The 23,831-nt window shown below is 46.1% G+C and overlaps 1 protein-coding gene across 1 annotated transcript; it reads right to left on the bottom strand.

Moving 5' to 3' along the window:
* Positions 1–16,432: 16,432 nt before the first annotated feature.
* Positions 16,433–19,316, bottom strand: LOC123425371. The gene is made up of 3 exons (XM_045109060.1): positions 18,805–19,316; positions 17,690–17,771; positions 16,433–17,541 (listed from the first exon to the last, which is right to left on the bottom strand). Exons 1-3 carry the CDS (start codon positions 19,279–19,281, stop codon positions 16,724–16,726), a joined length of 1,377 nt encoding a protein of 458 aa, XP_044964995.1. The 5' UTR covers positions 19,282–19,316; the 3' UTR covers positions 16,433–16,723.
* Between the last annotated feature and the right edge of the window lie 4,515 nt (positions 19,317–23,831).

Here is a 23,831-nt window from a genome sequence, read left to right as displayed (position 1 = left end):
TGAAGCTTTTTGACATAAGCATCACATCCCCAAACTTTAAGAAACGACAACTTTGGCCTTTTGCCATACCACAGTTCGTATGGTGTCGTCTCAACGGATTTTGATGGTGCCCTATTTAAAATGAATGCAGCTGTTTCTAATGCATAACCCCAAAAAGATAACGGCAAATCAGTAAGAGACATCATAGATCGCACCATCTCTAATAGAGTACGATTACGACGTTCGGACACACCATTACGCTGTGGTGTTCCAGGCGGTGTTAACTGTGAAACCATTCCACATTGTCTTAAGTGAGCACCAAACTCGAAACTCAGATATTCACCCCCACGATCAGACCGTAGGAACTTGATCTTCTTATTACGATGATTTTCCACTTCACTCTGAAATTGCTTGAACTTTTCAAATGTTTCAGACTTGTGCTTCATCAAGTAGACACAACCATATCTACTTAAATCGTCAGTGAAGGTGAGAAAATAACGATATCCGTCGCGTGCCTCCACGCTCATCGGACCACACACATCGGTATGTATGATTTCCAATAAGTCACTTGCATGCTCCATTGTTCCGGAGAACGGAGTCTTAGTCATCTTGCCCATGAGGCATGGTTCGCACGTGTCAAGTGAATCAAAGTCAAGTGACTCCAAAAGTCCATCAGCATGGAGTTTCTTCATGCGCTTTACACCAATATGACCTAAGCGGCAGTGCCACAAAAATATGGCGCTATCATTGTTTACTCTAACTCTTTTGGTCTCAATGTTATGTATATGCGTATCGCTATCAAGATTCAATATGAACAATCCTCTCACATTCGGTGCATGACCATAAAAGATGTTACTCATAGAAATAGAACAACCATTATTCTCAGACTTAAAAGAGTAACCGTCTCACGATAAACAAGATCCAGATATAATGTTCATGCTCAACGCAGGCACTAAATAACAATGATTTAAGTTCATCACTAATCGCGATGGTAGCTGAAGTGACACTGTGCCGACGGCGATTGCATCAACCTTGGAACCGTTTCCTACGCGCATCGTCACTTCGTCTTTCGCCAGCCTTCGTCTATTCCGCAGTTCCTGCTTCGAGTTGCAAATGTGAGCAACAGAACCGGTATCGAATACCCAGGCACTACTACGAGAGCCGGTTAAGTACACATCAATAACATGTATATCCAATATACCTGATTTTTCTTTGCCCGCCTTCTTATCTGCCAGATACTTGGGGCAATTGCGCTTCCAGTGACCCATACCCTTGCAATAGAAGCACTCTGTTTCAGGCTTAGGTCCAGCCTTGGGTTTCTTCGGCGGATTGGCAACAGGCTTGCCGCTCTTCTTCGAATTGCCCTTCTTGCCTTTGCCGTTTCTCTTGAAACTAGTGGTCTTGCTTACCATCAACACTTGATGCTCTTTACGGAGTTCAGACTCTGCGACTTTCAACATCGCAAACAACTCGCCGGGAGACTTGTTCATCCCTTGCATGTTGTAGTTCAACACAAAGCCTTTATAGCTTGGCGGTAGTGATTGAAGGATTCTGTCAGTGATAGCTTCTTGCGGGAATTCAATCCCCAGCTCAGCTAGACGGTTTGAGTACCCAGACATTTTGAGCACATGTTCACTGACAGACGAGTTTTCCTCCATCTTGCAAGCATAGAATTTATCGGAGGTCTCATACCTCTCGATCCGGGCGTTCTTCTGAAAGATAAACTCCAACTCCTGGAACATCTCAAATGCTCCATGACGCTCAAAGCAACGTTGAAGTCCCGGTTCTAAGCCATACAAGACTGCACATTGAACTATTGAGTAGTCCTCCTTACGTGCTAACCAAGCGTTCTTATCATCCTGATTAGCCGTAGCGGGTGGTTCATCTCCTAGCGCAGCATTAAGGACATAATCCTTCTTCCCAGCTTGTAAGATTAGCTTAAGATTACGAGCCCAGTCTACAAAGTTGCTTCCATCATCTTTCAACTTAGCTTTCTCTAGGAACGTATTAAAATTCAGGATGACTGTCGCGTGAGCCATGATCTACAACACAAATATATTCAAAGTGGACTTAGACTATGTTCAAGATAATTAGAGTTCAACTTAATCAAATTATATGCTAAACTCCCACTCAAAAAGTACATCTCTCTAGTCATTTGAGTGGTTCATGATCCACTTACACTATCCCAAGTCCGATCATCACGTGAGTTGAGTATAGTTTCAGCGGTAAGCATCCCTATGCTAATCATATCATCTATATGATTCATGATCGACCTTTCGGTCTCATGTGTTCCAAGGCCATGTCTGCACATGCTAGGCTCGTCAAGCTTAACCCGAGTGTTCCGCGTGCGCAACTGTTTTGCACCCGTTGTATGTGAACGTTGAGTCTATCACACCCAATCATCACGTGGTGTCTCGAAACGACGAACTGTAGCAACGGTGCACAGTCGGGGAGAACACAATTTCGTCTTGAAATTTTAGTGAGAGATCACCTCATAATGCTACCGTCGTTCTAAGCAAAATAAGGTGCATAAAAGGATTAACATCACATGCAATTCATAAGTGACATGACATGGCCATCATCACGTGCTTCTTGATCTCCATCACCAAAGCACCGGCACGATCTTCTTGTCACCGGCGCCACACCATGATCATCCATCAACGTGGTGCCATCGGGGTTGTCGTGCTACTTATGCTATTACTACTAAAGCTACATCCTAGCAAAATAGTAAACGCATCTGCAAGCACAAACGTTAGTATAAAGACAACCCTATGGCTCCTGCCGGTTGCCGTACCATCGACGTGCAAGTCGATATTTCTATTACAACATGATCATCTCATACATCCAATATATCACATCACATCGTTGGCCATATCACATCACAATCATACCCTGCAAAAACAAGTTAGACGTCCTCTAATTTTGTTGTTGCATGTTTTACGTGGTGACCAAGGGTATCTAGTAGGATCGCATCTTACTTACGCAAACACCACAACGGAGATATATGAGTTGCTATTTAACCTCATCCAAGGACCTCCTCGGTCAAATCTGATTCAACTAAAGTTGGAGAAACCGTCACTTGCCAGTCATCTTTGAGCAAAGGGGGTTACTCGTAACGATGAAACCAGTCTCTCGTAAGCGTACGAGTAATGTCGGTCCAAGCCGCTTCAATCTAACAATACCGCGGAATCAAGAAAAGACTAAGGAGGGCAGCAAAATGCACATCACCGCCCATAAAAACTTTTGTGTTCTACTCGAGAAGACATCTACGCATGAACCTAGCTCTGATACCACTGTTGGGGAACGTCGCATGGGAACCAAAAAATTTCCTACGCGCACGAAGACCTATCATGGTGATGTCCATCTACGAGAGGGGATGAGTGATCTACGTACCCTTGTAGATCGTACAGCAGAAGCGTTAGAGAACGTGGTTGATGTAGTGGAACGTCCTCACGTCCCTTGATCCGCCCCGCGAACAATCCCGCGATCAGTCCCACGATCTAGTACCGAACGGACGGCACCTCCGCGTTCAGCACACGTACAGCTCGACGATGATCTCGGCCTTCTTGATCCAGCAAGAGAGACGGAGAGGTAGAAGAGTTCTCCGGCAGCGTGACGGCGCTCCGGAGGTTGGTGATGACCTTGTCTCAGCAGGGCTCCGCCCGAGCTCCGCAGAAACGCGATCTAGAGGAAAAACCGTGGAGGTATGTGGTCGGGCTGCCGTGGAAAAGTCGTCTCAAATCATCCCTAAAACCTCCGTATATTTATCTGTGTCTTCAAAGCTTGAGCTGTGGCACCTCTGCAAATCAATGCTTCCCTCTGCGAAGGGCCTATCTATTTATGTTTCTGTTGAGTCATCCTCTTCTTCCAAAAATCACAAATTAGAGAGCACCTCGGTCATTTTTATGCTTTGATTTTAATTGTTATTGAGTATGACTGTGACTGGATCTTCTTTGCCATGAATTACAATGTTCAGTCAGCCCTTGGTCTTTGAAGGTGCTCTGCATTTATGTTTTGCGGTCTCAGAAAGAGCTAGCGAGATACCATCTATTCATATTGCTTCATGATTGTTTTGATTGAAGTGTTGACATTTGAAACTTATTATTATTGCTCGCTAGTTGATTTTGCCATTGATATGAGTTTGCCATGAGACCTAAATGTCATTGCTTATGTGGTTAGCTTATGATCTTGTTGAAAAACTGAATATGAGTTAGACATAATTGCAACAACAAGATCAAACAGAGTTCGTAAAAGTTTTTTCTTTTGTCTCTTTCAGTTTGTCAACTGAATTGCTTGAGGACAAGCAAGGTTTTAAGCTTGGGGGAGTTGATACGTCTCCGTCGTATCTACTTTTCCAAACTCTTTTGTCCTTGTTTTGGAGTCTTATTTGCATGATTTGAATGGAACTAACCCGGATTAACGTTGTTTTCAGTAGAATTGCCATGGTGTTGTTTTTGCGAAGAAATAAAAGTTCTCGGAATGACCTGGAAATTTACGAGGATTTTTTGTGGAATATATAAAAAATACTGGCGCAAGAATCAACCGGAGGGGTGGAGCGAGGAGCCCACAAGCCCACCAGGCGCGGGCCTGTTGGGGAACGTCGCATGGGAAACAAAAATTTTCCTACGCGCACGAAGACCTATCATGGTGATGTCCATCTACGAGAGGGGATGAGTGATCTACGTACCCTTGTAGATCGTACAGCATAAGCGTTAGAGAACGTGGTTGATGTAGTGGAACGTCCTCACGTCCCTCGATCCGCCCCGCGAACAATCCCGCGATCAGTCCCACGATCTAGTACCGAACGGACGACACCTCCGCGTTCAGCACACGTACAGCTCGACGATGATCTCGGCCTTCTTGATCCAGCAAGAGAGACGGAGAGGTAGAAGAGTTCTCCGGCAGCGTGACGGCGCTCTGGAGGTTGGTGATGACCTTGTCTCAGCAGGGCTCCGCCCGAGCTCCGCAGAAACGCGATCTAGAGGAAAAACCGTGGAGGTATGTGGTCGGGCTGCCGTGGAAAAGTCGTCTCAAATCATCCCTAAAACCTCTGTATATATAGGTGGGAAGGAGGGGGGCCTTGCCTTGGGGTCCAAGGACCCTCAAGGGGTCGGCCGAGCCAAGGGGGAGGACTCTCCCCCCCCCCCCAAACCGAGTTGGACTAGGTTTGGTGGGAGGGAGTCCCCCTCCCTTCCCACCTCCTCCTTTTTATTCCTTTTTCCTTTGATTTCTTATCCTTGGCGCATAGGACCCTTTTGGGCTGTCCCACCAGCCCACTAAGGGCTGGTGCGCCACCCTTATGGCCTATGGGCTTCCCCGGGGTGGGTTGCCCCCCCCCCCCCCCGGTGAACTCCCGGAACCCATTCGTCATTCCCGGTACATTCCCGGTAACTCCGAAAACCTTCCGGTAATCAAATGAGGTCATCCTATATATCAATCTTCGTTTCTGGACCATTCCGGAAACCCTCGTGACGTCCGTGATCTCATCCGAGACTCCGAACAACATTCGGTTACCAACCATATAACTCAAATACGCATAAAACAACGTCGAACCTTAAGTGTGCAGACCCTGCGGGTTCGAGAACTATGTAGACATGACCCGAGAGACTCCTCGGTCAATATCCAATAGCGGGACCTGGATGCCCATATTGGATCCTACATATTCTACGAAGATCTTATCGTTTGAACCTCAGTGCCAAGGATTCGTATAATCCCGTATGTCATTCCCTTTGTCCTTCGGTATGTTACTTGCCCGAGATTCGATCGTCAGTATCCGCATACCTATTTCAATCTCGTTTACCGGCAAGTCTCTTTACTCGTTCCGTAATACAAGATCCCGCAACTTACACTAATTTACATTGCTTGCAAGGCTTGTGTGTGATGTTGTATTACCGAGTGGGCCCCGAGATACCTCTCCGTCACACGGAGTGACAAATCCCAGTCTTGATCCATACTAACTCAACTAACACCTTCGGAGATACCTGTAGAGCATCTTTATAGTCACTCAGTTACGTTGCGATGTTTGATACACATAAAGCATTCCTCCGGTGTCAGTGAGTTATATGATCTCATGGTCATAGGAATAAATACTTGACACGCAGAAAACAGTAGCAACAAAAAGACACGATCAACATGCTACGTCTATTAGTTTGGGTCTAGTCCATCACGTGATTCTCCCAATGACGTGATCCAGTTATCAAGCAACAACACCTTGTTCATAATCAGAAGACACTGACTATCATTGATCAACTGGCTAGCCAACTAGAGGCATGCTAGGGACGGTGTTTTGTCTATGTATCCACACATGTAAATGAGTCTTCATTCAATACAATTATAGCATGGATAATAAACTATTATCTTGATACAGGAATTATAATAATAACTATATTTATTATTGCCTCTAGGGCATAATTCCAACAGTCTCCCACTTGCACTAGAGTCAATAATCCAGCCCTCACATCACCATGTGAATTACATTGTAATAAATCTAACACCCATACAGTTCTGGTGTCGATCATGTTTTGGCCGTGGAAGAGGTTTAGTCAGCGGGTCTGCTACATTCAGATCCGTGTGCACTTTGCATATATTTACGTCCTCTTCCTCGACGTAGTCGCGGATGAGGTTGAAGCGTCGTTTGATGTGTCTGGTCTTCTTGTGAAACCGTGGTTCCTTTGCTAAGGCAATGGCACCAGTGTTGTCACAGAACAAGGTTATTGGATTCAGTGCGCTTGGCACCACTCCAAGATCCGTCATGAACTGCTTCATCCAGACACCCTCCTTAGCCGCCTCCGAGGCAGCCATGTACTCCGCTTCACATGTAGAATCTGCTACGACGCTTTGCTTGGAACTGCACCAGCTTACTGCACCCCCATTAAGAATAAATACGTATCCGGTCTGCGACTTAGAGTCGTCCGGATCTGTGTCAAAGCTTGCATCGATGTAACCTTTTACGGCGAGCTCTTCGTCACCTCCATACACGAGAAACATCTCCTTAGTCCTTTTTAGGTACTTCAGGATATTCTTGAACGCTGTCCAGTGATCCACTCCTGGATTACTCTGGAACCTACCTGCCATACTTATGGCCAGGCTAACATCCGGTCTAGTGCACAACATCGCATACATGATAGAACCTATGGCTGAAGCATAGGGGACGGAGCGCATATGCTCTCTATCTTCATCAGTTGCTGGGCACTGAGTCTTACTCAATCTCGTACCTTGTAAAACTGGCAAGAACCCTTTCTTGGACTGTTCCATTTTGAACCTCTTCAAAACTTTATCAAGGTATGTGCTTTGTGAAAGTCCTATCAGGCGTTTTGATCTATCCCTATAGATCTTAATGCCTAGAATGTAAGCAGCTTCTCCTAGGTCCTTTTTAGAGAAACTTTTATTTAAGTAACCTTTTATGCTCTCCAAAAGCTCTACGTTGTTTCCAATCAGTAATATGTCATCCACATATAATATTAGAAACGCCACAGAGCTCCCACTCACTTTCTTGTAAATACAAGATTCTCCAACCACTTGTATAAACCCAAATGCTTTGATCACCTCATCAAAGCGTTTGTTCCAACTCCGAGATGCTTGCACCAGTCCATAAATGGATCGCTGGAGCTTGCACACCTTATCAGCATTTTTAGGATCGACAAAACCTTCGGGTTGCATCATATACAACTCTTCCTTAAGGAAACCGTTAAGGAACGCCGTTTTGACATCCATCTGCCAGATTTCATAATCGAAAAATGCAGCTATTGCTAACATGATTCTAACGGACTTAAGCATCGCTACGGGTGAGAAAGTCTCATCGTAGTCAACTCCTGGAACTTGTGAAAAACCCTTTGCCACAAGTCGAGCTTTATAAACGGTCACATTACCGTCAGCGTCCGTGTTCTTCTTAAAGATCCATTTGTTCTGAATAGCCTTGCGGCCCTCAGGTAGTATCTCCAAAGTCCACACTTTGTTCTCATACATGGATCCTATCTCGGATTTCATGGCTTCTAGCCATTTGTTGGAATCTGGGCCCACCATTGCTTCTTCATAATTTGCAGGTTCATTGTTGTCTAACAACATGATTGATAAGACGGGATTACCGTACCACTCTGGAGCAGCGCGTGATCTCGTCGACCTGCGTGGTTCAACAGAAACTTGAACTGGAGTTTCATGATCATCATCATTAACTTCCTCCTCAACCGGCGTCGCAACGACAGAGGTTTCCCCTTGCCCTGCGCCACCATCCAGAGGGATGAGAGGTTTGACAACCTCGTCAAGTTCTATCTTCCTCCCACTCAATTCTCTCGAGAGAAACTCCTTCTCGAGAAAAGCTCCGTTTTTAGCAACAAACACTTTGCCCTCGGATTTGAGATAGAAGGCGTACCCAACTGTCTCTTTTGGGTAACCTATGAAGACGCACTTTTCCGCTTTGGGTTCCAGCTTTTCAGGTTGAAGCTTTTTGACATAAGCATCACATCCCCAAACTTTAAGAAACGACAACTTTGGCCTTTTGCCATACCACAGTTCGTATGGTGTCGTCTCAACGGATTTTGATGGTGCCCTATTTAAAATGAATGCAGCTGTTTCTAATGCATAACCCCAAAAAGATAACGGCAAATCAGTAAGAGACATCATAGATCGCACCATCTCTAATAGAGTACGATTACGACGTTCGGACACACCATTACGCTGTGGTGTTCCAGGCGGTGTTAACTGTGAAACCATTCCACATTGTCTTAAGTGAGCACCAAACTCGAAACTCAGATATTCACCCCCACGATCAGACCGTAGGAACTTGATCTTCTTATTACGATGATTTTCCACTTCACTCTGAAATTGCTTGAACTTTTCAAATGTTTCAGACTTGTGCTTCATCAAGTAGACACAACCATATCTACTTAAATCGTCAGTGAAGGTGAGAAAATAACGATATCCGTCGCGTGCCTCCACGCTCATCGGACCACACACATCGGTATGTATGATTTCCAATAAGTCACTTGCATGCTCCATTGTTCCGGAGAACGGAGTCTTAGTCATCTTGCCCATGAGGCATGGTTCGCACGTGTCAAGTGAATCAAAGTCAAGTGACTCCAAAAGTCCATCAGCATGGAGTTTCTTCATGCGCTTTACACCAATATGACCTAAGCGGCAGTGCCACAAAAATATGGCGCTATCATTGTTTACTCTAACTCTTTTGGTCTCAATGTTATGTATATGCGTATCGCTATCAAGATTCAATATGAACAATCCTCTCACATTCGGTGCATGACCATAAAAGATGTTACTCATAGAAATAGAACAACCATTATTCTCAGACTTAAAAGAGTAACCGTCTCACGATAAACAAGATCCAGATATAATGTTCATGCTCAACGCAGGCACTAAATAACAATGATTTAAGTTCATCACTAATCGCGATGGTAGCTGAAGTGACACTGTGCCGACGGCGATTGCATCAACCTTGGAACCGTTTCCTACGCGCATCGTCACTTCGTCTTTCGCCAGCCTTCGTCTATTCCGCAGTTCCTGCTTCGAGTTGCAAATGTGAGCAACAGAACCGGTATCGAATACCCAGGCACTACTACGAGAGCCGGTTAAGTACACATCAATAACATGTATATCCAATATACCTGATTTTTCTTTGCCCGCCTTCTTATCTGCCAGATACTTGGGGCAATTGCGCTTCCAGTGACCCATACCCTTGCAATAGAAGCACTCTGTTTCAGGCTTAGGTCCAGCCTTGGGTTTCTTCGGCGGATTGGCAACAGGCTTGCCGCTCTTCTTCGAATTGCCCTTCTTGCCTTTGCCGTTTCTCTTGAAACTAGTGGTCTTGCTTACCATCAACACTTGATGCTCTTTACGGAGTTCTTTATTAAAAGGAGAACCTTAATATCCCGTAGTTTCCATTAGGACCCCACTGCCACGGGAGGGATGGACAATAGATGTCATGCAAGTTCTTTTCCCTAAGCACGTATGACTACATACGGAATACATGCCTACATTACATTGACGAACTGGAGCTAGTTACATATCTTTCCATGTTATAACTATTGCATGATGACTATCATCTGGCATAGTTATCCATCACCGATCCAATGCCTACGAGTTTTTCCTAGTGGTCCTTGCTATGTTACTTTGTCGCTACTGCTGCCACTGATGCTACTGTTACTCTGTCGCTATTGCTGTCGCTACTGCTACTGTTACCGTTGCTACTGTTGCTATCACACTACCTTGCTACTGATACTTTGCTGCAGATACTAAGTCTTTCAGGTGTGGTTGAATTGACAACTCAACTGCTAATACTCGAGAATATTCTTTTGCTTCCCGTTGTGTCGAATCAACAAATTTGGGTTGAATACTCTACCCTCGAAAACTGTTGCGATCCCCTATACTTGTGGGTTATCATCGTCCCACGATCTCATCATGATCCGTCCCACAATCTCATCAGGATCCGTCCCGCGGTCTCATCATGATCTGTCCCATGAACTTCATCATGATCCGTCCCGCGATCTTCATCATGATCCTTCCTGATCTAGTGCCAAACGGACAGCAACTTCGCATTCAGCAAACGTATAGCTCGATGACGATCTCCACCTTCTTGATACAGCAAGAGTGGGCGGAGAGGTAGATGAGTTCTCCAGCACGACGGCGTGGTGGTGGTGGTCGTGGTGCTATTCCAGCACGGCTTCGCCTAAGCACCGTTGAAACTAGAGGAGAAACAGATCTAGAGAGAGAGGGCAACACGTGGCTGTTTTCTATTGTCTCAAAACCCCTCAAAACCCTTAGTATATATAGGAGGAGAGGAGGGAGAGGGTTGCGCCCTAGGGCTTCCTCTTTCTTCCCTTGCGGAAGGGAGAGAGGTGGAGTCCTACTCCAATCCTATTTGGAGTAGGATTCCTCCTTCCCACTTGGAAACTCTTTCCACCTTGTTTTTTTCCTTCTCAAACCTTATGGGCCTCAGTGGGAACTTATTCCAGTCCACTAGGGGCTGGTTTATTTCTTCCCATAGCCCATGAGGCCCCTTTGGGCATGACACCCCTTACGATGGTCCCCGGCACTCCCGGTACACTATTAATGAGCCCGAAACTTTTCCGGTGACCAAAACAGGACTTCCTATAAGACCATTCCGAAGCTCTTCGTGATGTCTTGGATCTCATCCGGGACTCCGAACAACCTTCGGTCACTAACACCTATAACTCAACTATACTGAAACGTCACTGAACCTTAAGTGTGCAGACCCTACGGGATCGAGAACTATGCAGACATGACCTGAGACACTCTTCGGTCAATAATCAATAGCCGGACCTAGATGTCCATATTGGCTCCCACATATTCTACGAAGATCTCTATCGGTTGAACCTCTATGTCAAGGATTCAGATAATCATGTATGCTATTCCCTTTGTCCCTCAGTATGTTACTTGCCCGAGATTGGATCGTCGTTATCTCCATACCTAGTTCAATCTCGATACTGGCAAGTCTCTTTACTCGTTCCGTAATACAAGATCACATGACTAACTCCTTAGTCACATTGCTTGCAAGGCTTATTGTGATGTTATATTACCGAGTGGGCCCCGAGATACCTCTCCGTCACACGGAGTGACAAATCCTAGTCTTGATCCATGCCAACCCAAAAAACACCTTTAGAGATACCTGTAGAGAACCTTTATAGTCACCCAGTTACGTTGCAACATTTGAAAACCCACAAGGTATTCCTCCGGTGTCAGGGAGTTGCATGATCTCATGGTCATAGGAACAAATACATTGACATGCAGAAACCGGTAGCAATAACTGACACGATCATATGCTACATTCATATTTTTGGGTCTTGTCCATCACATCATTCTCCTAATGATGTGATCCCGTTATCAAGTGACAATACTTGCCTATGTCCAGGAAACCTTGACCATCCTTGATCAACGAGTTAGTCAACTAGAGGCTCACTAGGGACAATGTGTTGTCTATGTATCCACACATGTATTTGAGTTTCCAGTCAATACAATTCTAGCATGGATAATAAACAATTATCATGAACAAGGAAATATAATAATAACCAATTAATTATTGCCTCTAGGGCATATTTCCAAAATCAATGTGTCACGGGAAATCGTTCAGAAACAATTGCGTGCGATGGCAGTTGGAGCTCGGTTGGTCCCTCGCGGCCCGAGCGTGGAGCGAATGCTAGAGCCGCTCAAGGCGCTCACGCTCGGCCAGATTGGCCAGTCGCGCGTTCTCCGCCGGAGTTCCTCCCGCTGCTGCTCGGTGAGCGGTTGCGGAATGTGGTGGTTGCCATCGCCGTGGCGACGCTCTCCGCCGTCACACTTGGTAGAGTTCTCCGTGTCGTAACCCGTATTGCCTCCCCTGTTGGTGTCGGCCATTAGGATCTCAGCCGCACCCCTGTTGCTATCGCAGTCAAAGTCACCGAGTGACTCCTCGCTCGACGAAGGGAAGAGGTTAACTGTAGGCTCATCAGAGCTGAGCATGGCCACCTGTTCGGAAATGGCCTGGTTGTCCATAGCATGCTTGATCCACCGGTGCATCCGCAAGCGCCTAGAGCGCTTGCAGTGAACAACAGCGGGACGTGGGGGTTCGGAGTGATACGACACTGATGGCTGCCGGATCAGGACTACGTGCGCTATTCCGCTCAAATGCAAGGCCGAGTCGTCGACGATGTCTAGTGTCTAGTGGGGAGGGCGTCAGTGTCTAGTGGTGCATCCTGCAGCCATGTCTAGTCGTCGACGATGAAGCTGAGGGAACCGAAGAGTATTTCTCCACCGAGTGTCATCATGTTGATGAAAATGTGATAAGTCTCCAACTGCGTTGGATTTGCTAGACGCGCATCCCCCAGTGGGCGCCAACTGTCGCGGGAATGACCCTGACAATAGTACCTAGGGGTACGAACGAATGGGCGAAGGCTAACTAGGCGCAGCAGATGCACTCGAATGTACGAGTTGAGGCCCCACTCGAAAGTGGTAATAGCCATACGTCTCGAGCCCTGAGGCTGATGTTTTCTTATGGGGGTGCAAAAGATTACAAAGTGTTGAACCCTTGAGCCGGAGTCCGGGAGTGGCTTATATAGTACCTGCGATGACCGGCCGAGCTTCATTACAAGGCAATTAATGCTAATAAATAGGAGAGTTACTAGAAACAACCACTTTAACCCTCGGCGTTGCTGGTAACGTGAGTCTTCACTGCACTTCATGTGATGGATTAAGTCCTTAGCCGTTGCAGCCTCTTCGGTGCTTTCACCTTGCTATGGACCGAGTGCCAGGGTGCGTCCGACTAACACACGGTGGTCCGAGTGATTCCAGGCATGCCGAGTGACGGTTGCTGAACCGAGTGAGGTCAAGGATGTACCGGTGACTTTAAGGACACTAGCGTCCGTAAGGGGCCCTGGGTAGGCCTAAGGAGGCAGGTCTGTAGGCCTACCCCTAATGTACAACCCCATCACCCACGAACCCCCTATTGGCATTCATCGACAACAAACCATGTTGTATCAACAGTTGTTGGTTCTCTGAACTACTCTGGCCCAAACACAACTATGACAACCTTATAGAATCTATACACGGACTCAAGGTAGGTGGACTCACTCATCCGGACATACTCATCAATGAGAACGTCAGGGACTCCATATGCAAGCATCCAAATGGAACCATTGCGTTTTGATAAGAGGAGAAGCCAATATTTCTAAGGACATCCGTCTTACACTCGAAATAGTTATCATACTCAACCACCCCCTCTTGAATACGGTTGAAAACATGTCTAGCCATCCAAGAACGGCGATGGAGCAAGCAATGTTTGAAGAGTGAATTTGGGGTCCCGAAGTAGTCTTTCGAGAGTAGGAACTCACCACTCTCTCGGTTGCGATTCGGTGCGATCGTGTGCCCCGACATGTAGCCCTTAAACTGTGACCGCTTCATACTTACGTGGTCATGGATGACCAACGCATTCGCCACCATCTCCTCGTCATCGTCAGATGGAGAATCATTTGAATCCAAAAGAACGTTTTAGAAAAAAACACTCATCATCTGAGTCCATTTGTACCTTTGGCAAAGCGTCGAACACCTTGCGGGTGTTTTGGAAGATTCCGACCAGAGAGGAGCCTCAGGTCCCACCGAAACAAAGTGGCAGAGCTGGGCGGCGGTGGCTGGAGATGAGGCTGCCGGGAGGGTGAGTCCGAGGGGCGGGTGGCTCGCGGCAATGACGAAAATGGGTGACGGGGGTGGGACGCGGGGGGCGCACGGATGATTTGAAGATGAAGGAGGAAGAGAAGAACGGTGTATGTGCCATTGACTCACGGGCCAGAAGAAAAAGAAGGACAGATGACGCGGGTGTCCGTTTCATGTTTGCGACGAGACAAATGCCACGTAAATTTAAACCTAGAGTGGATTAAAGACGGAGAAAAACGGAGGCACTCTGGTTGTAAACTCATGCCATGTTACCTATAGCCCATCTTATAGCTAACATGTACTCCCTCCGTCCGTGAATAAGTGTACATATAGACATTTTAGAATAAATTATAGAGTGAAGTAAAAAAATGCATTGAAAAGATGCAAGCTATCGTCTCTCTCATCTTTAATTACTCCACACCCAATGAGCTAAAATGCATGTAAAAAGTAAGGAGACCATGGGTTAAATGTTATTTGTCTTGATTACCGTGTGATGAGAGAAAGACATTTTTCTCTACATTGGCCCTGTTTGGATACTCTAGCTTAGCTAGTGGTTAGAGTTAGTTTCTAGCTCATGACTAATCCTAAACTAACTCTAGCCAAATAGGTGTTTGGATGGAAGGGTTAGATTGACAATAGATGCACTTTATGGAAATAGAAAAGTGATTTTTTAATGGACCCCATGAAAACTAGCTCCAATTAGCATCTCTTGGCTAGTGGAAGAGAGAGAGAAAAATATTTTTTAATGAACCCCATGAGAACTAGCTCCAATTAGCACCTTTTGGGTGAGCTATTTTTTTTAGGTGGGTTAGATGCAACTAGCTCCAATCTAACCCTTGTGTTTGGATACTTTAGGGCTAGTTGAATCCAAACTAGCTCAAACTAACTCTAGCCCATGGATCCAAACAGGGCTATTATAATGCATTGGAAAGATAGATGTACATTTTTTTATGGACAAATTTTAAAGCTAAATGTACACTTATTCATGGACGGAGGGAGTACAATGGTTGGTTAGAAGAATGTACTACTTATTTATCATATGGTCCACCTTTCATTCTCACAAAGTGTCCAGAAGCACGTGCTAGAGCTGACTCTTAACTAAGAGCGCACTTAGAACAAGTACAATAGAGCTGAGTCAGCTGGTTATAAGAAATAAACTAATATATTTTTGTTTAGTTAGAGGAAAGAGAAGAGAAGAGAGAAGGTAAACGGGCTCTTAGCTAAGAGCCAGCTCATAACATCCTTCTTTACTTTCATGTTTTTTTCAGATTTTTTTGAAACCAGAAAATTTGAATTTTGAATTATTCAAAAATTTCGGTCTTCATGAATGCCGAGCTCCAAACGTCCGCACTCGCTAACTGGGCTCTATTATACTTGCTCTCACTGTCTAAACGCATACGGGCACGCGAAATGCATTTGGTGGTTGGAGTTGCACTGATGGCCGAAGCCAGCAGGACAGGTACGGACGCATAGCACTGAACCTACCGCTGTGGACGGACATGGAGATGAACTAAGGACAGGTACAGAAGCATGAGGAATTCAAAATAGGATATAAGTAGAAAAAACTCTGCTAAGTGGCTGTCATGAGTTCCTGGCCGGCGATAGCAGCTTGCAGCATCAAGCACCGGAAAAGGAGGCCGACATTTATTCTCAACAGAAGCCAGTCTAGCCGCCGGCTGGCTGAAGCTTACCCGGGGCTTCCGGCCGAAGACATTTTCGCCTTTCCAACCATGCGAGGGTCCAGACTCCAGACCAGCTTCCAAAAGAGAGGCGGCCTCCTTCCATGAATGATGATCCCTTTCTCTGTTGAGAAAAAGCTCGCCGTGTTTTCCCCCGAAACATTCAAAAGATTTCGTTCCGCTTTTCGCTTGTACCAGGCTGTGAGTCGATTAAGCTAATCCACGAGTTCTTGTTCCCGGAGGCAGCATGATAATGCACGAGCCTTTTGTGTGTGTGACCAACCTGCCTGACTGCATGATTGATTGGTTATTTGATGATTGATCAGACTTGGCTGATCCACCACCCAAACAAATCTGACCAACCAAGGCACCCACAACAGCACACGCATATCCGTACCGAAACACACACCAGAACATCACGCATCGGTCAGGACATGCCACATGAATTCTTCAGAACCTCAGCTGACGAGTGAGTACAGAGCTGCTGTGTTTTGTGTGCTAGTGTTCATAACATAACATCACATGGATTTGATCAAGTGTGTAATGATCAAAGCATGTTCGAGATCGGAAATTAAGAGTAGTCAACTCGTTCCATCCAAATATTAGTAGTAAACTAGATAGAGTACAACTTAATTACTGGCACGGTATTATATTCATTTATATGAAAAGAACGAACTAAAGAAACAAGCTAGGCACCAAGAACATAACAGCTCAACTCCTCTGTTCACATGCACAACTCAACGCCTAATTAAACACAAAGAAAACAAGAAGGCCACGACATGAACGAAGAAAAGAAAAGGAAAATTTTAACCACAGGCCATGAGTGAGTACGTGAGACTGTGAGTGACCACACACACACTGATGACTGATGACTGATGCCTGATTGCTCTGTCTCTGTCCATGGCGTCTGTCGATCACATGACGCTGCACCCGGCGTTGGGGTCCTCGCCGCAGTACGGCTGCTGCTGCTGCTGCTGCTGCTGGTAGTACGGCTGCCGGTTGCCGTGGTACCACCCCTGGTGGTCGTGCACCGGCACGCCGTAGTACCCGCCGGCCGGCACGGCCGGCCTGCAGCACTGACACCCCCCGCCGCACCCGCCGCCGCACCCGCCGCCGTAGTACGACGGCTGGCCGTAGGGCGTCGGGTCGTAGCTGTAGGACATGGGCCCGGCCGGCGCCGGCCAGATGGACGGCACGGCCACACCCTGGGCCGCCACGGGTGGCGCGATCATCGGCTGGGCCAGTGGCTCGCCGCGCGGCGGCTGGGGTCCGCCTCCGCCCTGTAACTTGGCCTGCTTCATCTTCTCGAGGAGCGGGCCAAGGTCGGCCATGCTCATGCCGGGCGGCAGCTGCGGCATGGCCTTGCCGGGCTTCGCGTCCGAGGCCGGCGGCGCGTCGTCGAACTTGACCTTCTTCTCCGGCTTGGCGGCCGCGCCGTCCTTGGGCTTCTCCTTGTCTGCCTTCGGGGCGTCCTTCTTCTCCGGCTTTCCGCCGCCGTCCTTGGGCTTCTCCGCCTTGCCGCCGTCCTTGGGCGCCTTCTGCTTCTCGCCGCCGCCGTCGTCCTTGCCTTTGGACTCCGCCTTCTGTTCCTTGCCGTTGACGTGCATCTCCTTGATCACCCGGCCGGCCTCGCAGCAGAGCTTCCTGCACAGCTTGTCGGCGTCGAACGGCCCGGACACCGTCACGGCATTGCTCTTCTCGTCGAAAGAGATGGTCTTGATGTTCATCTTGTCTGCACAACACAACGCACGGTCAGCCCATGAGGTTGACGCTGGCCCACCGTAACTTCGCAGGCACGTGGGCCCACGTGTCAGCTTCAGCGTCAGAGCCATAGCTGCTTCTGTGCATGGGTGATTGATGACGGACGGCAGTTAAGTTACCTTGGATCTTGCAGAGGACCTTCCTCATCTTCCTGTAGCATCGGGCGCATTCAAGGTCAACTTTGAGGACAACCGTGGAGATCTGCGAGGAGATCGAGGGGGGGTTAAATGACGGTAAATGCAGCTGAGAATTAAAAGTCTAGATCCAGGTGTGAGAGTCACACTTGACAATTGTTAATGCAGAGTTAACTGTACCTAAATCTCTACTAGAAGGAGTACCAGGATAAGCTAGCTTCCAGAAGGAAGGACTCGCTCTGTCACTCACATGCTCAGATTACAGTCCAAAATTCTTAATCTTCTTATTACTAGAATGGAAGCAACTGTCGCCAATTCTTCTTCAGCCAGTGCGTTTGGAAATGACTACTTAATGCTTGTTACAGTTTACCAGCAGAACTAACTCATAAACCGTCCTAACACATGGAGTATCAAAGATAGTAAGCGTTTCATCACAAATTCAGTGGCCAAACTTAGCTTGTGACTATATGACACTGAAATGTGAAACGAACAAACACATCTATGAGAAAACGACGGGCTTCCGTGCTTGGAAGTTGTACGGACGTACATAGAGATCTTTTTTTGTGCTCGTTTTCCAGTTTGGTTCAAAAGATGATGTTGAAATCAGTTGGCAACCAACGGAAAGGGAAACGCGCGTTGATCTTGGCACCAAAGCGGTGGGTGAAAAGGAAAGGAGCGACATCGCACACAGAAACAAGGGACAGGAGTCGCTCTGGTCAGTGTCCCAGAGATATTTGCTTGCTACGCACTTCATTTCTCCTAGCAGCATTTCTGGCTTGAGTACTCGCCACTCCAACGACTCATGGAGATTCAGACAAAAACGTGGCGTTGTCCATGAAACCACTAGCCACTGTCAATCTCTAACAAAGATGACAGTTGGTTTCGACAAGAGGAGCTGAAATCAGCTTTTTTCCCAACTGTAGAGTGCGTAACGCAGAAGAAGAAGATAGATCAATGGTATGACTATGAACTAGTGAAGAGGGCCTACGAATTTCAAAGAAACGAACGCTCGGGCCGGAGGAATTTCAGAGCGCGGATCACGCACGCGGTGAATCGACAAGGGAAACGGGGCGAGGCGGGCCAGGCGTTGTCGTTGTTACCTTGTCCGCCATGTCAATGGCGTCGCCTGAGGCGTGGCCGTCACCTTCAGAGGAGCCTGTGCTGTGTGCTGTGTGCTCTGGAGGAGAGAGACGGGGAGGATGAATGAGGAAGAAGTATGGATACAGAAGTGAGAAGACCGGTGGTGGGTGCGGCGTTTTAAGCCGGGTGTCTGGCGCACAGGCCACGGGCGCACGGACATCCGGCAGGACCGGCACCAACCCTGGCGGCACACCGACGGGCGGGCCCTCCGGTCCGCGTGGGCCCTTTTTGACCCGACCCGTATTAGCTGTGCGGCATGTGCATATCGCTAGTCGGTGGGCTGTGCCTCTCCCGCCTGCGTCGGGCACGCACCACCTGCCGACCCAAATTAAAATCACTTCTAGAATCAAGAAATGACCTCCGTTCCGTCTCTGAGAAAAACAAAGGGAAATGGTGAGCGCCGTTCTACGCGAATACAGTACTACGCACAACGGCATCCATAATGCCACTGATACTGACTACGCTCCACTTGCTAGTGTCACTAGAGCAGGTCGAGCGAGTGACGTTCAGTGGTGGTAAGTGAACTGCTAGCGATGCGGGCTGCGTTTTGTTGTCTACCCCGCCCTGGGGGAGCGGGGCCATCTGTTCCATGCGGCCAGCAGCATGGCTTGTCAGCACCACGGCCAAGCTAGGAGGCCGCCGATTTCGACACCTCACCGGCACGCGTGACACGATAACGCTCCTGCTGCCACGGCGACAGTGCACCGGCGGCAAGTGCCGCCTCATGCATCCGGCGGGGTGAAAGTGCCATAGATAAATGGAGGTGGCTGGAGCACCATGTCAGCAACAAGAAAATAAGGAGATTTTGCGTGCGACATTTCACCGGACTCCGCTCGGGCGAGAGGCCTGCCCACGCTCTGGTGCTGCGGCGCAGGGAGCACGACTCTTTGTCTTGCTCAGTTGGGTCCTGCGAAATCTCTGCGTAGCGTGAAGTTTTTGGTGATTATTTTACTGCTAGCTAATGGGCAGTAGATAGGGGCAAACGTGATGGATTATTGGATTAGGCCACCAACCAGAGGAGTTAAATTGAATAAACAATGGTGGTACGTCCTTTAGTGGTAGCGCCTTTTGATCTATCTTATTATCGTATCGTACGCACGGCAATCTTGAGCGGGCGAAATGGCCTTTTCCCTCAAAGTGCTGCACAACTCATGTGCCATTCATCGTGAGCTCACCAGGAAACAACCATGGGAACCTTCCGATGTCATTGCCACTTCCCTTTCGGAGCAAGATGCCACCGGAGGCGGCCACGGCCAGATACGGCTGTAGTTTCCGACGCCCCGTGATGCCCCCCCTCACATGGAGAAAAATCCAAACAATCATTTGCTCATCCTTAAACTGGGAGAGAAAATTGTGTAGTACGACCAATGCTGTCAGAATCCGGTGCCGTCTAACGTGCAGCCTGCAAGCGGGGCAAGATGCAAAACCGTTCGCCATGTGTGACAGTGGCGGCCATGGCCAACCACCGAGCGAGCTCGGGAAGATATGATCGCGGCGAGGGTGGCGGCGTCGTGCACGTATGCGCCTGTTCTCATGGCGTTTGCGCCCTCCGTGCTACCTACCGGACATGTGCCTCGCGGGCATTTTTTCCATTTTTCGTCGCCCGTGATGGGGTTGTGTCGGTGCTTCGGCATGTCACGTTACAGTGGTGTGGACGTTTGACAGCGCGGACCCGAACAAAAACATAGCTTCGGCCTCTTGTGATCGCTCCGTGGGTCGGATACTTGGAGCAACTCTGTTTAAAGGGCCGTCATGTATATTTGATCCTGACTTTCCGTCCTCGATCATCATAAATTTTGCAGGGCGGTCTAAACCAAGCCAACGAGATTTCATATTTAGAGGTTGGCCGAAGTGATATAGTGCGTTCTCCATTCATCCATACCAACGTGATGGACATCTTAGGATGCGCGCTCGATTTCACCACCGTTCACATCCCCGTGCCGCATTCTTTTAGTGCCCCGTCTCTTGCTGGAACGGGCGTGGGCCATGGTCGTCTTTGTTGAGCTGCTTTTGGACCTCCGATACTATATCGATCCCATGCCTTTTTTCTTCGTCTGACCGCGTCGTCTATATCATCGTGTGACTTTAAAGTAAATTTTCTCATCTTATTCTTGTTGATTTAGTTTAACGGCTAACAGATTCTTGTAGATAACAAGGATGCACATTATATGTAAATGGATCCGATGGCCGAGCTAATGTTTTATAGTGATTTGTTGTTGGATTTGAGCTCCGAGTTCGTCACTGAAATGATAGACATTGGATGGATAGCTTCGACAGGAAGGACGAGGAAGCATTCGGCATGCGGAATTGCGTTGGAATAGAATAAGAGGAAACTGACAACTCATGCAAAACTACTTTGTGTCATGTTACCTTCTGAGTTTACGTGTTTTGGAGGCGCTTTCGCGTGACCAAACGGCTGCGCCAACGACATAGAAGCCACTGAGCTTTTTTTTCCGAAAACATAGAAATGTCATTGTTCTTCTGTTTTTTTTCACTTTGGAGAAGGTGTCGCAATACTTCGGATGCTTGGATATGTCTCTCATGCATATTCATGGGATGATATTCTTCGAGTGGCCTAAGATACAATCGTAAAGTGCACAAATGTGTTTGTTAAAACTGTGGTGACCGCTTATGAAGAACAGTATATGCGAGAACCCAATGCAAAGAGCATAATCATACTACTAGCAATTCAGGGCGGAAAAGATTGGCCTGATGTTAGGAATTATTGATTGTATGTACGGGAAGTAAAATAATTGTTCTTTAACAACAAGACTTCTAGCAATTTAGGATGGAAAAGGTTGACCTGAGATGCTTGGGAGTGTTGATTGTATGCACGCGAAGTAAAAGAATTGTCCTTCAGCTTTACACGTCTAGTTCACCAGGCATTGCAAGGATCCAATAATAATTTTGAAATTTGTTGCCTCTGAAAATCTATGAATCTCACGATGGCATCAATCTCTCGCACAGGTCTCGCCTATTTGCAAAGCTTGCTAATTCACTATTGTTACTTCTGCACCTCAAAAAAATGTTCAGATTTTTAAAAATGTTCATAAATTCTAAAAAAATCATGATTTGGAAAAATTGTGAACTCGTTTTTTTGGGTCATTTTAAGAGATGATCTGCATTTCAGAAAACATTTGTCATTATTTAAAAAAATTGAATATTGTTCGCAGATACAAAAAATATTCATGGATTTGAAAAATGTTCGGCATTCAAACAAGGTTTGTGAGTTTTCATATATATTTTGAATTTGAAAAATATACATGGTTATAAAAGATATTAGGTAATTGACAAATGTCGACGAATTCACAAAACGTTAACGATATTTGGGAAATGTCCGAATATTGACAACATATTCGTATATTATGAAAATGCTCACTAATTTGGAAAACGTTCAGAATTCAATTTTTTTTTGTGAATTTGAAAAATAAAATTATTAACTAAAAAAATGTTTGTCATTTAAAACATGATTGACATTTGAAAAACTAATTGAGAATTTATGAATTAAAATAATCCAGTACTGCAAAAAATGTTTGTGAAAAAAGGTATTCAATATTTTGAAAAATGTTTCTGAATAAAAAAGTGTTCATACATTTTGAAAAAACGTCCACAGATTAAAAAAACTGCTCAAGAATTCAGCTCAATTTACCAGATATCTATTCACCCCTAAAAAAGATTAATTTCTATTCATATGGTCACCGAGTAGTAGATAAAACAGATAAATTGGCTGACTGGTTGGTTAACTTAGCGATTAGCCTATATGTCCCCTACTCGCCAATCAACCAAGCATCTACTAGTTAATGATTTCCTCAACAATGTCAAAAGATGTTCGCAAATATTGAAAGTGTTCGCATTTCAAAAAATGATCTTGAATTCAGAGTCATTAATTTTGAAAAAACTTGCACTATCAAAATTATATTTGTCATTTGAAAAATGATTGCCATTTCAGAAAATGTTTGGGAATTAAAAAATGCTTGCAAAATAAAGATTGTTCATGAGTTAAAAATATATTCATAACTTCAAAATATTTTTGAATTTTTGTTCTAAATATTATGAACACATTCCCCAATCCTAAAAGGTCCATTAGTTTAAAAGATGTACAAGATTTGAAAGGATAAAAGAATAAACCACAAGCAAAAAGGAAAAAGAAAAGAAAATTAGGAAATAAGCCAAAAAAATATACAAAAAAGGATTGATGGTAGGTTGTGGAACCTTCCCAAAACTGGTCGGAAAGAAAACTAAAAAATGGGCTAGCCTTGTAGCACGTGTGTGCGACCCCTAGTTGCGTGTTTCTAGGCTATCTATCGCGGGAGCTCTTACTCGGCGCTTTAAACGGCGCAAACTAAATCAAGGCTCAGCGTTGGTGGCCCATCCATAAATGTATGGGTTTTAGATATTGTGGAGATTGCCTCAACCTTGTTTGTAAATGTTTGGCCGCCGCCTTCAAGGGCACCACTAGTGAAATCACGATATATCGCATTGTGTGAGGGCTTGAGGAGAATACGATGACCCTAGTGGCTTCTTGGGGAGCATTGTGCCTCCACACGGCTTCAACGAAGAAGTACTTCCACTCAAAGGGAAGGAACTTCGGTAACACATCCTCGTTTGCACCAGCTCCACTTGTGGTCATTTCTTACCTTTACTTTTTGCATGTATTATTTGTGTTGTATCATTTGCTTGCTTGTATTGTTATTGTTGTTAGAATCATATAGGTTGTTGATATGTCTCCATTATATCTATAGTTTTTTATTGTTTCATGCCAAAATTCTACAACATTCATAAACTTTTGGCAATATTTTATATTTTTTGGGACTAACATGTCGATCCAGTGCGAGTTCCTGTTTTTGTGTGTTTTTTGTTTTGCAAAAAATCCATATCAAGCGAAGTCCAAAGAAGATAAAAATTTATGGAGATTTGTTTTGGAATATATGTGATTTTTGTGAGTCAAGGTGAACGCAAGATGGTGCCTGAGGTGGCCCCAAACCAA

This window comes from Hordeum vulgare, chromosome 2H, assembly GCF_904849725.1.
Source record: "Hordeum vulgare subsp. vulgare chromosome 2H, MorexV3_pseudomolecules_assembly, whole genome shotgun sequence".
Classification (NCBI taxonomy): domain Eukaryota; kingdom Viridiplantae; phylum Streptophyta; class Magnoliopsida; order Poales; family Poaceae; genus Hordeum; species Hordeum vulgare.
This window is presented reverse-complemented; position numbering and strand designations above follow the sequence as displayed.

Excerpts from the sequence above, each read along its gene's own strand:
- LOC123425371 (XM_045109060.1), bottom strand. The coding sequence starts at position 19,281 with ATGCCGTTGTGCGTAGTACTGTATTCGCGTAGAACGGCGCTCACCATT. Across the intron at positions 17,772-18,804 it reads CCATTGACATGGCGGACAAG|ATCTCCACGGTTGTCCTCAA; the intron begins GTAACAACGACA and ends ATCTCCTCGCAG. Across the intron at positions 17,542-17,689 it reads GGTCCTCTGCAAGATCCAAG|ACAAGATGAACATCAAGACC; the intron begins GTAACTTAACTG and ends TGTGTTGTGCAG.